Here is a 17460-nt window from a genome sequence, read left to right on the forward strand (position 1 = left end):
ATCACGTGCTTTGACATAAGGGTAATCGGACTAATCACCAAGGGATACAGCCGCGTGTTCCATCAATGATGGAACGGAGTGCTTTGTACATCTACGGCCGAACATGGTTATTACTAACTAGGAGTTTAATCAATGGCCATCAGAGGTCCTTTAGCTTTGAAACGTGCCTCATTCAGGTGACCTATCTCTCTCTCACTCGCTCTCCGCTAAGTCGGATTAATGTAAGTTATCGTTTGCACAAAAGCCTCAGGGCCCATAAAAACGACCGGGTATCACTCACGGGCTTATCAGCCATATGCCCATTCTCATGCATATTATATGAATTTCGACAGAGCGTCCAATCAGCCGGACATCAAACGACAAATCAACTAATGAACAAGACGATTTGTAATAGGGTTTGTATACGTATAATGTCCAAACGGAGTAACTCTTATCTAAGTATCTATTTATGGGATATTTGCAACAGTGTACGTTTATTAGAATTATTTGAATAGCAAAGCGAAATTAGTCTTTGAACACTTCCTTGCGGCAACAAAACATTAAACTTTATGTGGCTAAATCAAGGAGTTAATTAATTTAATACTTCAATCATTACGTGTGTGATAAACTGTTTAAAAGTGGATGACAAATGTTTTACAATTACATAGATTTGAAGCTCGTTACTACATAATTTTAACGAAGACGACGTGTCATAGAATTAGGCGATAAATTTTGAATGAAACCTCGTAGAAAACACAATTGAAAATGCATATTCCGAATAGATCGTATTAAATGTCGTCGATGGCATGGCAAAGGAGGGCGAAATCTAAAAGTGCCGTCTAGATGACAAATTGAATTGAATTACGGCTGGGGACGCAGTAGCTTGCTAACAACGCGTTTCCATTTTATTTTTGCTACTTTTCCGTCCTAATCCTGTTGCTGCTATTTTGCAATATAAGAAGCTTATCATGCAAAGCTTTCATGAAGCCAGCAGCTACTTTTTCAATTATATATCTCCATTTTGCCTTTGAAACTGGGCTTATGAAAAATTAATTCGACAAATTGAGATAAAAATAAGAATGGTAACAAAGTGAAACATCAATAGATGTTATGTTATGTATGTTATCTATCGGCAAGGAGAGTTTTACAGTTTTACATGCGCTGCGGTTGACCGTTAAGTTTTATGAGTGATTTATCTCCGCCGGTCCGGCACCTTTTATTTTCAATTGTATCAGTGTATATATCTTTTATATCTGCGACGCAGAAGTAATTCAGGATGAATAGGCGCACCGAGAAGTGACACAAACGTGAAAAACTTAAAGCTATCTTTCATCTGTAGTTCTTCCTGCGCGGGCAGGAGGACAACAAGGCGGGCAGGCAGGCGAGGTGAGGCAGACAGCCAGCCACAGTATGCTCAGCGACGTAGATGAGTATTTTGTTGTTGAGTTTCGAGCGTGGGTTGTTTGCTGCCTCGCTTGATGGGGAATGGAAAACGTGTCCTGCAGATAGATCTGGCATTTCTATTGAAATATCCTCCAAACTTTGTCCCTTTTCAAAGGAATCGCTCAAGGAAATAAGTTTTACTCTTGTTAATTCAGCTGAAAACTGGAATTGTATAATAGCGGTGTATACCTATTATTATCCGTGTTTGTTTAGCAAAGCAATTTTGTCAATACTGCCTCCACTCTCTACTCCCTCGCCGTCCGCCACTTTTATTTACTTAATTGTTTTAGCAGTTATTTTACACATTTCAGCATCTATGACAGAATTAACTATTTAATTTTCTACTGCAAACAACTCGCTCTGGCAATATACTTCGTTTGTTTTACTGACTACATTTGTTTTGTTTATTTATGTTACATATAATTAAATCACTATTCGAGAGTTAGTCTTTACGTGTAAAAATAAACACCTCTGTTAACATTGTTAATTTTAAATCTTTTGTTTCATTATTCACGTTCGTAGTTTTTATTAATGATAGTGCGAATTTGACTGATGAGTTATTTTCCGGCTGTTAATTTGATTTATTCATTTTTATAATACAAGATAAAGCTTTTAATCATCTTGATAATTTTTTTGGACTTCGTTATAATTCTGAAACCACATTTTAAGTAATTTATTCTCGATTTTGTGTTTATTTAAAAGTTTTGACAGAAGAAATAGTGACTCAATAAAAAATGTAATATGTCTGTGTTGGGACAGCAAAGAAAAAAAAATGTTGCCCACTGTGATTTATGTATAAACAAAAAATCGATTTTGGATGCGATTCATTCTCGGAACAAAATTGATTACGAGAATGTGATTGTAGGTCCCCAGTCGCAAGGTCCCGAGATCGGGCAACATCTCACGGCAAACTTCGCTCAAACTTTCCGACACTTTTGTTTTCTTAAAGAAAGGGACGACGAGGAAACCCTTCAAGCGCATACTTAATGGATCGCCCCTGCAAATATTTCAGCGCTCAAAACGGCCCGACGAAATTTTGCATCCGTAAGCTGACGGATAATTGGTGGGGGATTGAATTTTCGCGTATTTTACTTTACTTTATTTTTTTTTCTGTATTGTCTCACGAATTTTACGCGGAAGACGGTGATTACGCTTTTAAGTAAGTCACCGCGGAAACAAGGGACCATCCGAAACGGCTCCCGAAACGAATGAACTTGTATTAATTTATTTCTGGGGGCCGTTCAGGAGAGGCGAGCACTTAATTTAAAATTTATAATTACGTTTCGTTTTGATGGTGTTGTGTTGCGTCTGATAATAGACTTTAAACGGGAAAAATTAATTTAAATATAAATTGAAATGCACCACCTGAAACATAACTTGTTACGACATAATTTTACAATTCTTTTTAAATTTCGAAGTAAACAGTATTATAATGATGAATATTTTTGAAGCCTGAGAAAATGCCAGTTAGTAAACAAAAGCAAGTAAATTAATTTTAATTAACGAAAGTAATAAAATTAAAGCAAAATAATAAAAAGTCTGATGCTAAGTAATATAATCTATTTATCTCTTTTGTAAGGCTGAGTTTGTCGTAATTTAAAATATACAAGATAATTAATTTTTAAAATTACTTAAAATATTGATAAATGCAGCAAAATTTGAAAGTATATTTAAAATATTATGAATCTTATTAACAGATGAACATATTATTTTTAATTTTCAATTAGATCGAATTATTATGATAAGAAATATCTGAATGAGTGTGAACAAAATAAACAATAAAAAATTTTATATTTAAAAAATAATATTAATAAAAAAATATTTTAGTGTAAAAACAAGGAAATAACTTAATTAAAATGATAAAAATATTATATTTTATAGTATTTTATTTATTTTATAATATTAATTAATTCGTTTTTCAATGTTATTAATATATTCAAAAATTTAGTTTTTGTATTAGGATTTTAAAACATTTAAAAGTATATTTAAAAATATAAGAATTTGTTATATGAATAATATTTAAAAATTATGAATATTAAAATTCTATTTTAAGGCAATTAATTAATTTTTAAACTTTCTTAAAATACTGAAAAATATAGTTTTTGTATTAAAGTTTTTAAAGGTATATTTAAAAATAATATTAATTTCTTATTAATAGATGCTGCACAAACTCTTCTTTAAATTTATAATTAATAAAATTCTCTTTTAATCTTTAACTAGATTCAATTATTATGATAAAAAATATGTAAATGAATGTGAACGAAATAAAACAAACAATAAAAAATATTATACTTAAATAATATTAATAAAAAAAAAATATTTTAGTGTAAAAAACAACGAAATACTAAATAATTAAAATAATAAAAAGTTTCTTGATAAAAATATTATAATATTTTATAGTACGTCACATATTTAACAAAAGTAATTAATTTGTCTTTAAATTTTATTAAAATACTCAACAATTTAGTTTTTACATCTAAGTTTTAAAGATATTATATATTTGAAAAGATAAGAACTTGTTATGCTGAAGCTACAAATATTATTTTAGAAAACTTTATTTATATTTTATAGATAATTAATTCTTTTTTAACACTAATAAAAAATACTAATAAGCTCTTGTACCAAAAAATATTTAATTTATTATTAACCGATGCTACAGATATTCTTCATTAAATTCTTTTTACTTTCCAGCTACTTATTATATTGATAAATACATATCTAAGAAATTTATGAATGTTTCAATCAATAGAAATTAAAAAAAAACACAGAATTAAATTACAAAATATTGAAAATTAATATAATTTGTACGTATGTAGAATAACAATCTGATTTAAATATAGTGTAATATTAGAAAAGTATGATAATTAAAAATAGCGATTGAAAGTTAATTCGATAAAAGTGAGTAGTGTGTAAACCTGGGGATGGGCTTAAAATGCAATGCCCGTAGGGCGGATCCGGTATAATTGATCACAGTGATTTAACCGAATACGTTCGGGTGCATCAATCCGGCGATAATCAGTATTCAGCGCGTCGCTCGCGATGTTAGCTCTTAACTTGTGCACTCCTCCGATTCAACTCCTTTATGCCGAACCTTTGTGGAAAGGCAATTCCCTCTATCAGTCCAACAATTTATTGCCGAAAAGAATCGCCACTGAAATGGCACAGTGTCTTTCACTGCAGATCTACTTAGACTAAATTGGTATGCGCCCGAATTGAGACATTTTATTTACGAAACCTTTCAGCACAATACCGAATTAAGTTTTTTTTTGACGGACGAATTTCAATGAGGACGCTCGCAATGCAACCGGCTTCGGTTAAACATCGACACAATAGAAACAAGTCTGACAGACGAAATAATGTGCGATACATTTGTACTGCTCAGCCAGTTTAATCAAATGCGCATATTAAATCGGGGCCGCACAATTTTTAGATTTAAATTTATTTGTTCCGAGCCGGAATTGGGATCAAAGAATTAACTAGAAAAATCGGGCCAAACAAAATGCATTATATTTTGCTCCGCTAAGCAGTTTAATTCCGTTTTTCTGCGCCGCCAAACTTTTCGGGGGCAAACTTTTACTTTGCAAGTTAACGAAATGATAATGAATGGTTCGGTTGCGTAAATTTCCTTTAAGATTTCACTAAATGGGGAGCGAACGCCTCAGCAGTAAATAATTTATTAGCGGTGTCCTTAAGTTGGCCCGAATTTATATTTTTTAATTAAAACGGAAAGCAATAGGTTCCGTTGTTTTTTTTATTTTTTAACTCGACGAAATCTTTTACAACCGAACTGTACAATATTTCTTCATTTTAATTCGCTTTCACGTTCCTTTTAATTTCCGAAGTTATTGTTTCGCCTTTAATATGGGCAGTAAATTCTTACATAATCAGTTAAGTGCTCGAAACCATAATATGCACCGGGCCCTGGGGGTGTTCCGTTCGAAATCGAATTAATGGTTTTTTCTTCATAATTTGTTTATTTCTCGGCCACATCTCGCAACGTCACAACGGTTGTAATCTGAAAATCATCTATTCGATTTGTACTTTATCCGACAGACAAAGATTTGCGCGTGTTACATGTTACGGAACAACGAACGGATAAACGGACCGGTAATGTGCATGCATCCAAACAAGGATTTTGCGGTCGGAATTCCGTGCACTGGTCGGTTTCAATACGGAGTGAGTTGCATCTGCGATGAGATTACGCCCCTGCATCTTTACTGGGTACGCTAATTTTGTCTCTTTGAAATCAGTTTTACCGGATCCGGTCGATGGGAGTTAATTGAACGTCGTTTGCGTGGGGCTGTTTTTTATATTGTTTGAGTCCACCGTACTTCACGAGAATTTAACCGCAACTCCGGGAAATATATAAAGTTTGAAACAGTGAAATAAAATTGGAAATACTTAATTATTCAGAAGCAGCATAATTTATGTATAGTACGGATTTAAATCAAATTTACTTAATGCATTGGTCATGAGATTTTAAGTAGTTATTTAAATGTTTTTTAGACTCACATAAAATGTATTTAATTTTAAACAAACAAGTTTATTCTGGTCGTGATTTTACATATTTACTTTTAATTAAAACATTATATTGTGTATTTTATGAGTTATTTTGGTTTTTAAAGCATAAACCGATTTTTAATATGTGGAATGGGGGAATATTTATCTTGTAAAAAAATTCTAAAGACTCATATTTTACGTACACAAGATTAATATTTAAATTCTAATAAACAGGCTTATTTTGGTCGTGGTTTTACATTTTTATTTTTAATTAAAACATGTTCTATTGCGTGTTTTAATAGAAACTGTACTAAAATTGATTTGATTGATTATTTTTAATATGTGGAATGGGTGAATATATCAGTATAATTTTCATAATATTAGATGAAATTTGTTACTGCTTTTTAATATATAATCAGTGATAAACAAAATAAATCACAGACCTGGTGGTCTCTTTATTTGATTTTTATTTTATAAATTATAATAATTATATATTTACGCGAAAGACAAAAATACTGAATAGATAGATATAGCATAATTTTTTTAAACTAATAATGAGTTGGACCTTTACCATGATCCAGACATTCATTGATTCGACTTGACTTTAATCTAATGAGGTGAACACTTTCTCCTTGTCATTCCTGCTACCTCTTCTTGACCCTGAAGGTCCACCAATGTGGAGGGAGGCTTAATTCTCCTACCTATGATATCCCACACATCACATCAGTGATAAATTCGGAGATTTGGATGGCCATGATAACAACCTTACAGAGGATTGTTACAAACACTAGCTTCTTGGATAAGTGGATTTTGAATGGTTTTAGCATGATATGGTTGAGCAGTCAAATTTTCAATATACAAATCTCCCCACACAAATTTAGAGATTTCACCTTTTTCCGTGGTGTCGACAAAAACAATCATCATTGAAAATGAAATCAATCTTTGACGACGATGTTGTAATGAAGAAGCACAAACTGGATCCGATAGGAAAAATGACCAAAAGTCGAGATTATAATACGTAGCAAGAAGTTTTCCTTCTTTAACTTTTTTAAAAAACCTGTAGCACAAAAACTCTTTGAGAAACAATTTCCATAATCATTTTTGTCCTCATATGGGTGAGTATAGTTACCAAGATTAGACCACTGAATATGTATGTTCTATATTCTGTCATTGAGTATAAAAATATTTTTTAAAAATTAAAATTTTTAAAATGCTTAATTTTTTAATTCAAACATAACAACTTTAATTTAAATAAGAAATTCAAATTTTTTTTTGTAATTATTTTGGATGTACTTCACTTTTAATACATAGTGTGCCTGGCAGAATTTATCGGCAAAAGCAGATATCACATTAAATATGTTCAATCAATTCGGCATGTTACCATTGCATGCATTTTCAAAAAGTTCAGTGTAAATTCATTAGAGTTTACTATTAACTCTATAGTTAGGAACAAAAAATGGTAAAAAAATTGTATGCTCTATAAACAAAAATGGCTACATGTCGCCATAATTTTTTTTTAGCGGAAAAAATATGTGTCTAATGAAATTGCTGACGGAACAATACATTTCGGTTCCATCGAAATATGAAATCATGATTTAAAATGGACTGGGGCGGTATAAATTAATTCTAGCGGTGCAAGATAAATCACGGGGCACATTGAAAAATATCATTTTCTCGTTCAGTCGCTTGTCATGAAATTAAGACATAACTATAAATAAATGCAATATTAAATCAGGGTCCACCCTAAATCCTTCCGTTAATATATCCCTTCGCGAATCTAGAACAACATAATTTAATAACGTGGCGACTCGATCTTTGCCTGTCCGAGGCCAAACTCAATTAGCCCGGTCGGTTTGGCACTCCGATTCCGGAGCCGTGCTATAATTTCGAGCCATTAGGACACATCTAGATTGTGTTGTTTAAGAAAACAAACCGTCTAATGCCTTTCCAGGACAAACACACGACGAACGATGTCCCTTCGCTTTTTTTTATACCACGATTGGTTCCATTATTATCCTGGCACCGGTATTTGTCTTGGACGTTTTCGGTTTCATTTCGGCGAGATAAGTGACTTAATTTCGGAGGATTTGTTATGATAATATTTGGCCAGTGATTTTGTTTAACGTTCGAGTTTATTGCGAACGACCATTTTATGAATGGGGATTGTTTAATACTTTGTTGTTTGCACAGTTTTTGGAATAAACAACAAAACGTTAAAACTGAAAAATATTAATTCTATTTTAATGCCGATCTCAGGGACGGCGGAAGTTTTATTAATAAATTCGACGCAGCCATTTGCGGAATTGGGTTGCGCTCATGCACCGCTAAATTCATTTAGTAACAACTCCGCGGTACAGTTTCATTCGAGGACACAACCTAGCGGGAAAGTTGAGCCTTGAATTCAATTAACCTTGCTCTTATGCCACTTTCGAAAGGGAGAAATATTGGCACTTAATACGCAAGGACGTCACTAATGGCTGTTTCAGTGAGGGCACTGCTTATGACATCCACTTCTAATATTATTAAACAAAACAAAATCTTGACCTACATTTTATGTGTGTTATGCTGTTGATTTAAAAGATATGTTACGGTGTATGTGGGAGTCAACATTTGCTTTGTTCCAACATCTTAACTTACTTTATCCATTCATATTTTGTCCATTTGTGTGAACGTCAATTTGAGAATGTGATTCAGCAATAAATACTTGAACAGAATGAATAATTTATATAAATTCCTGGGAATAATTGCCGATTTAGGCAAAGAATTTAACGTCTGCAATAGCTTGAAACTCGTTTATTTAAAACCGATCGGACTAGACAGAAAAATACCATCTTCTTTCCGAACATGTCGGTTTGTATTGGTTAAATGGCTAAATATTTAATGAGGCGTAGAACTTAATTCAAAAAATAATTAATGAGCAAATTGCTGGTTACGATGCAAATACCGTCTGAGCTGTATTGTAAATTGTTGATAGGATATCGTGACAACTGTTTTTTTGCCTTATTAAGTCATCATATATTTATGGAAAAATAAAATACGGTGCATTTTGCTCTCTCGGAAATGATATGGCATTTGCAGTGCATATGCGGTGCATCGGAAAACGTTTCATTGAGAATACTTCACAAGTATCACACCCGATAAATTATAAATACTAACTAAACAAACCAATAATTAAATCCCAACGTTCACGTTGTTAAAATGTTTATATACCCATTGGACAAACATTGACAATGAGGGAACGTTTTTTTTGGGGACATATTAATTGGAAATATTGTGTAATCCTCATGTACAGCAATTAACTCAGATACGTTCAGCAACATACATCAACATTAGAGACCCGAGCGTTGACACATGAATGATACCTCTAATTATTCACGAGAATTACATATTCGAGTTTAGTCGACGAAATCTGCGCAATTCTATATCTATCAATTTCAATTTGGGAAGCGGACAAATAAATATCAATTACGTGTTATTCATTTATTATGTGATTTACATAATATTCATGAAGCATCAGGTTTATAGAGCTTTTGGAATGGCGATGATTATTTTGTTTACTTTTTAATTTGATGCACGGCTTAACGTATTCATATATGCACGTTAAATCCACCAATTATTATGTACTTTATGAACCTTTTTGCGTTGATCCTTAAAAATTGCAAAAAATTTGCGAGACTGATTTTATAAATGAAAATAATTGTTTTATAATTATTTATGGCTGCAAATTTTTGTATAACTTAAAACATTTAAAATAACTGAAACCACTTTGAATTATGGCGGATGCGACACCGATTAAGAAGAATCTCTTGTATGAAATAGAACGCTTAAAATTGCAATTCTGTGCTCCCTCCTTTAAGACTCGCATTTACAGGGATGCAGTTGAACTTCTACAACTTCAGAGCTGTTTATCTGTATACTTGTTTTATATTTATAGGTTTGGGTATTGTTTGATGTAATTCTTTGTGATTCTAAGTGTAAAAAGAAAACTTACGAAGACAACACGAATTAGACTTGAGAATTATATTTGTTATTTTTAAAATTTTTATTACAGAAATTGAATTATTACTTGTTCATGGAGTATGGAGTAATTGTGATTTATTAAATTTAGTGTTAAATGATTAGTCGATCTAAACATTACAATAAACTGAGGGGGGACCCATTTCTTCTCTTAAGTGTCTTAACAAAAACTGTCATAAGTACAAGGTAAAAAGAAATACATCTAATTCTCTTTTTACACGATACGTACCTTCCCAAAAAAAATCGTTAAAAAACAGAATTTAGTAAAAATTTATTTCGTGCTTACACATTTTAAATATATTATGAAAAATAAATTATACTTTGAAAGAAAAAAGAAAATAATATCTGAAATTCATTAATATAAAAATTCATAGAATATTGAAAATTCAGTTAAAATAAAACAATTCGTGTAAAAACTCGTATTAAGTCAAATTTGTGTAAAAATACAATTTGGTGTATATTAATATGTATTGAATCATAAAGTTTTCTCTCAAAATTTGTTATATAAAAATTTCTACATAACAATTATAACATTAAAAGAAATTATCAAACTATATTCATTATAATAGTATATAATCTGTATCTGATGATAGTTATCCTTTGTTGATTTAGTTATTAAATTCTTATTCATTGAATAATGAGGATTGAATTATAAAACAATAAAATAATTATTTAAGTCAAATATATATACATTTATCATTTTTTATATATATATATATATATAAAAAATGATAAAAAATTATTATTATAAAATAAACATTAAAAATGATATTTGTTGTACAGTTCTAATTGTACCATATAGACTCGATAAATTATAAGTGAATCTTAAGTTTTCTGTATATCACAAAATAGCGAATTTTGCAAATTGTCCATAACCTTTGCCATAGTAATCTACAAATTTACTTATATTCAATATTTGATAGAATTTTTAATTGATCATATTTGTCTATTTATCTCAAAATTTTTATCACGAATGGTAATGAAAATGTGGTGTAGTAAATATTAGTTAATTATTAATATTTACTACACCACATTATTTAATAAGTCATATTATAAAGAAAATTTTTTAAATGGCCGACAAGTTAATACAAACAAATACATATCCTACAATATTTTTTGTCAAATATTTAAATTGTAAAAATGAACATTTTAGGAGTAAATTTGTAAATGCAAATAAATAAATTTAAGTCATAATCATAGAAGTAGGAGATATTTTTCTATTTAAAGTTTGTACATCAATTTTTGACTATATTTATTTTTGTCATCGATTTCTAAAGTCATCAAAGTTTTAAAGAAACGTGATTTGAAATAATAATTCTCGCATACACAAAACAAAAAAATGGATAAATATCATATACACTTGAAAAAACTAATTAGGAATTAAAGTGTTTTTTAATTTTAATGAGTGCTTAGAAAAACTATGCCTTTTTAATAAAATTTCATATAGTTCTTTATTAAATTTTTCATATGTTTGTAACATGTAAATAAATAATATTAACAGAGGAACTTTGAAGGAGATGCAAATAATAAGTTTTTAAAAATATTTTTAATATTGTTGTTGTTGTTGTTTCTGTTTACTGTTGCAATTTCAATTAAATGTTTTTTTAATAATTTAATAAACAAATTTCTATAATCCAAATAACTAATAGAAATGTAAGTAAATCCATATTAACAATTTTACTATTACAGCATATTTTACTATTAATTTTATTAATTTTTTTGTGGGTGAAAAAACATTTTGAAGTTATTTTGGAATTAAGTTTTTCATCTTAAAATAACACAGGGTATTTATCATTTAAGAAACACCCCGTATGAGTAAAAGATTAAAGTATACGAGTGAAATAATTGAATATAATTAATAACCAGTTGTTCCATTTAAATTGACTGTAAATAGGTGCCAAATAAATTGCATCCCCATTTCGAAGCAAAGTGAAAAAAATTTAATTAAGAAAATATAATACAAGATTAGTGTTGGCTATTATTGTAGATTGTATTTGTCTACATTGTGCCCGTTTTGTCTGTTGAACTTGAACGTGGTCACAATCTTAAAACAATTTATCGCGCTTAGCGCCAACCACTTTCCATATAAATAGAAAGTGGCTGCACCGAAGTGAACATATTTTAAGGAGGCGCTTCTCGCAAACGATTGGAAACAATAAACATATCCCGTGCAGAGAAACGGAGAGAACGCGGGCACGAATACCTCCGGCGTTCTACTCAACTGCATATTTATGCAAAGGCGTCATTCTTCACGCTTTTTGTCCGACACTTTACGAGGAATACTCCTTATCCGGGCGCAATCCCGGGGATGCGCTCCATGCATTCACACGACACATCTCCGCCGCCCCGGTCACCACCCACGCCGCCCGTCCCGAGGATCCGGCAAAGTCTGTCCGACCGTCCGTCTGTCTGTCTGTCGCCCGGATTGCTCATACATATTCCCTCTCATTCGCGCGCCTGACAGACAGACAGACAGCCCAGTGACGGCGGCGTCGATAAATATTCCGCATCACGCTCCGTGTCAGATATTGCTCTAGGTATGCGGGAGCTCCTCGTCTATTATCATTCGGGGGCTTTATAAATTCCGCGGCGCCTCTTTTTTCCAGCGTCGAACCGCGCCAACGGTTCAATTCATCAGGCGCAGACTAAAATAAAACGCGGATGCGAATTGAATTTTAGACCGGCCATTTATTCTTCTTCGTCCGCGATACGTTCCGAAAACAATAATTAACTTTATAGTTCAATCATTTGCGACAATACGAAAATATCGGATGGCACATTTGCAACTGTCAATTGTTTCGGATGTAAAAATTTTCGGAATAAAAATCTCGGTTATGCGGATGTATAGATGAAACGATAAGTTCGAGCGATTTTTATGAAGTCGTTAAACAGCAGCTGACACTCCGAAAAGTTAGAGAAATGTTAGTGTACTGTACGCCGCAGTACACATATTCGCCTAGTTTTCCCCAAGTACCGTGTACTTAAACTTTGTGCGAGAGCTGTAAACTTACAAAGTTGCAGCGACCCACCGCCGGCACCCACTTCCGGAATTCCGACGACGCCCTTCTAAATTGTTTATATGTAATGTAAAATTTTTAGACTTCTCTTATTAAATCCAATATTCTGGCCGCATCAAATATTTTATGTTCGCTTCTCGGTGAAATATTTAATACTTTCGCAAGCGTAAAAATAGTGAATCAGGAAACATGTTTATCGAATTCGCGTTTGTCTATCTGTTGTGTCTGGGCGACAAAAAGTTTTATAGGTAAATTTATAGAGATTCTACAAACTGCAATATGTTAGTAAATCAATATTAGACAAACAATTTTATGAATATCCTTTAATTTATAATGAAAATGGTATTGTAAATGGGAGGACATTTGTGAAATTGTATAGTAGTACAAGACGTTTAAATTAACGTAAATTTACTTAATATCCGGTTGTTTGGATTTTGTTTATTTATACCAATCACTATATACATTTATTGTTAAAGTAACGAAAATTTTATCAACGTGGAGAAATATTTAGGTTGAAGTCTGGTTAAAACAAACTAATTATTAATATATTTACCAACAATGAACTTACCTTTTAGTAAACACAACATTAAATAAATAAACTGTCTATAAATTTTAGCAATACTACATTTAAGTTAATCATTATTGATTTCTGAATGGAAATTAAATGGAATGAAAATAGCATATGAACAGAGTTGGGTAAGTATTACTTATTATACAAAAATATAAATTATACTATCACGAAAACTTGACTTGGTGTACACATTTTTATGGTAAAACTATAAAATCTTAGCATCCTAGATTAAATCACGATATTTTCTACAATAATTGCTCGTAAAAGAAATTCCTTCAGGTAATCCGTTGTAAACATAAATTATAATTTGGAGTTAAATAAAATCGCTTCTTTCCTATTATTTTATTTTATTGTATAACAGCTTCTACAATAATATCTGTCGCAATTAAATTATAAAAACAAAATATTAATTAAATTATATTATTAGAAAGAAACAAATAAATATACAGATTAAAACAGATTTCTGTTGACAGTGCACTTAAAATAACAAATGATAAATATTTGTGACTTAATATTTACACTTGTTAGCTAAGTTTTCTGTTTATTACTTCAGAGTTTGATTGCTTAATTAATGTTTAAAACTGACTTTTTCTTTTCTCTTTATATTTGCTCTTGTGTATGTTTATTTAAAAAATTCAGCGAAACTGTGGGCGAAAAAATAACCTCTAGAGCATTAAATCGTCGCATAAAAGTACTTATTAGAAATAAACCAAGAATGTCCGCAACTCAAATTTATATATATGAGATATACGAGATACATTAATTAGTTCGAGAAGAATTCATCGTCAATTAGTGAAGTGTGTTTGTCAGGAAGACGTCCAGCAAAAAAACACTGTCTTTTAGAATCGAGAAGCAAGACTTCTTTTCGCTTATAGGTATCGGAACTGGACAGCAAGAGATTGGAAACAAGTATTATTTTCGGACAAATCAAAGTTTAAAAAGTTTAATATATTCGCAAGTGATGGTGGACAGTTTGTTCATCGTCCTAAAAACACTAGACTTTATCCAAAATATGTTACAACAACTATTAAACATGGAGGTGGCAGTGTTGAGGTTGGGGGTTGTTTTCCCGATTACGGTATGGGTCCAATTCACAAAATAGAAGGCAAAATGGATCGTTTTGTGTGTTGTGTCAACATATTAGAAGATGACATGTTTCTTGCTAACGATTACTAAATTTGAATTTTAATTTTTTAAATGATTAAATTATGGTTTTTATTACAATATATTATATAACATTTTGGAAATATAATATTTGGTATAAATTTGTTTCTATTATGTTATAATTTTTAACAAAAATCTAGAACTTATTTTCTAATAATTCTATTCTTATATTTTTTAAAAATCATATTGTAATAAAAATTATACTAATATGTAACTAATTGCACAATTTTATAAAATATATAATTATCGGAAGTTGTTAATTAAAATCATTTTGTTAAAACGAAAAATACATATTGATATTATAACTTAATATACAATATATTAAATTATTATATATTTAAGTTATAACATATACTAGTCATTTATATTGTTATAATATAAGAAGTATAAGTACATATAGTAGTGGCCATAATTAGAGCAACTTATTGATATATATTCAAAATATGTGTTGTACTTTTAAAATTGGGTAATGTTTATTGTTTTTTTCTGGTAGTATATTGTCTACTAAAGTACGCTGGTGGTAGTTAGGAAAAAATTTGAGTTCAAAGATCTTGAAAGAAAAACAATTACTGAATGATTCGAATGTCAAAGAACAGTCCAATTTTATCCTCAACTGAAATTAAAGTTAACCTGCAGGAAATGGAACTTACAGACCAGATAATAGGGTTTATCATTTTAAAAAGTTGCTGTAATAATAACTACACTACTGTATATTAAAAACTTTAAATCATCGTCTTATTGCACAAAGTTAATATTGAAAAATAATTATGAAGAAAGGCCGGAATAATTTAGCAAATACGCTCTTAAAGCCGCAACTTCCACCCGGCACGAATCAATACATAAATAAATATTAACTGAGCATTCCTTCGCAACACTATTTCCCATTCCTGTTTCCCTTTCATCCTTCGACAGCTCTCAGCGTCTGGTTGATATTAACACGGGCTCGAATTCAAATTTGTTGATGCCCCGGTCTGGTTGGTGTGTTTGCTTTTCCGCGAAATGCACGCCGAAACTTTTTTCCTTCGAGTTAGGTTGTGAATAAATATCACGTAATTTCGCCGCTTTTTAAGTCGCCACGTACGAAAAGCTGCTGCCGCTCGGCGGAACGTTTCAAAACATCTCGATGAGTCACACAGGACCGAACGGAATAATTAAGCCGTTTACTTTTATTAACGTTAAATGCAGTCGGGCGCCCGTGTAACAAGGCCGCGGAGGGGCTGCGCGAAGCCCGAGATCGACAGTCATCGATACAGTCGGTAATAATGGTGATACAATATTCATGTCGGAATAATTAGATGGAGCCATCAAATTGCTCGGCACGGTAAATATTTTTATTAAACAGCCAAAATTTGAATAATTAACGAGGCTATGTCGCACAACGTTTTATTACCGTTTTAACTTTTATTACGTTATAAAATTAAAGCCCCCAATTCAGGAGTATGTCACATCCCAAGATTCTATCGGGATTGAATCGTTCGTTTTTTTTTTTACTTCACTTTAGATTTATTTATTTTTAAATGGAATTGGTATACTGCCTTCTGAGGACCCCATTTCGAAGTCGTATCTTTTTTACGATTTTTTGTTTAGAAACTTTATTGTCTCATTTACAGTAACCAGCATTCAATCCTAAACTAAATAATAAAACTGACTCTATTTGACCTTCCCCCACAAATAAAAAAAACTCATCGGGTACACGCCGAACGAGTCACGCCTTTTTAAAACAGTTAAAAGAGTTCGGCACTACTAATTTACCGTGTACCCATCTAATTGAAAAAATTTGTTAAATACACTACGACACAATTCAAGTCCTATTGAATGCAACTGCCGTAAACTGAAACAAAGATGCAGCAATATATGAGGAAAAGAACTATATAAAGTAAGTGCACTACGTCGTTTTATTCATGGAACGCAATACAATGGGCCAAATTCATTTTGTAAAATGCAAAATGGATTTTTTTTTCATTTCGATCCCATTATTGCACAAGATGTACTTTAGCAAAAGGAAGGGCCTCATAAAGTGTCTCGATTGGATCAATTTTGTATTGAATTTTACTACGACCGTTAAATGCACAATGCATCTTTTCGAATTGCAAGTGTTATTTATGCGCGCTTAAATTTCACATTTAGAACGCCGAAAGTTAAATGCAAAGTGATTCCAGGACCGGAGTGAATCGAATTTCTCAGGCATCATCAAATCTTATATTCATGTATACCTTATATTCATGTATGTCTTCTGTTTCGAGAATGGTTTCATAAAAATAATAATTCATGGCTCATATTTTCGTGGATGTTTTAAGACTTAATCGAATAAGAAAGTAAATTTACTTACCTGTGCACGACGCCTAAATTGTGCATGTGTGCCAGGGCGGACGCAAACTGTCTAGTAAAAGTTTTCGCCCGTTTCTCTTCTAATTGCCCGGTGTGCTGCATCCGGATGAGATCTCCGAGGTCCACGCCCGTTGCCAGCTCCATCATTAAATAATACAGGTTGTTTGGACCCTTAAAAGGAAACGCAGACGTTTTAGCGGTGTTAAAAAACTTGTGGTTCACCGAAAGCCGAATTAAATATGTCATAATTATCAAGTTGTTTCAATAAAAAAGTGGACGAAAGGGCTTTTGCGAGCGTTAGCGATAGTGAGGGTGGAATAAGTGGAGGGGTCCACGTGTCGTCGTACACTTTGCTGATGAGTTCCATCAAGGGCTATGTGATTACATCGTTTCCCCTGGGGTGGCCCAAGGATCGCCTTACATGACTTGTGACAACCGATT

The 17460-nt window shown here is 31.8% G+C and overlaps 1 protein-coding gene across 2 annotated transcripts in view; it reads right to left on the reverse strand.

The window, feature by feature from the left end:
- LOC109596551 (hormonally up-regulated neu tumor-associated kinase homolog A) overlaps nt 1-17460 on the reverse strand; it is a 347951-nt gene that overhangs the window by 29183 nt on the left and 301308 nt on the right. For both annotated transcript variants that reach the window (XM_049961294.1, XM_020012118.2), the window contains one exon: nt 17021-17190. In XM_049961294.1, the coding sequence (XP_049817251.1) occupies nt 17021-17190 (170 nt within the window). The remainder of the gene's footprint in view (nt 1-17020; nt 17191-17460) is intronic.

Source organism: Aethina tumida, chromosome 1, assembly GCF_024364675.1.
Source record: "Aethina tumida isolate Nest 87 chromosome 1, icAetTumi1.1, whole genome shotgun sequence".
Lineage (NCBI taxonomy): Eukaryota > Metazoa > Arthropoda > Insecta > Coleoptera > Nitidulidae > Aethina > Aethina tumida.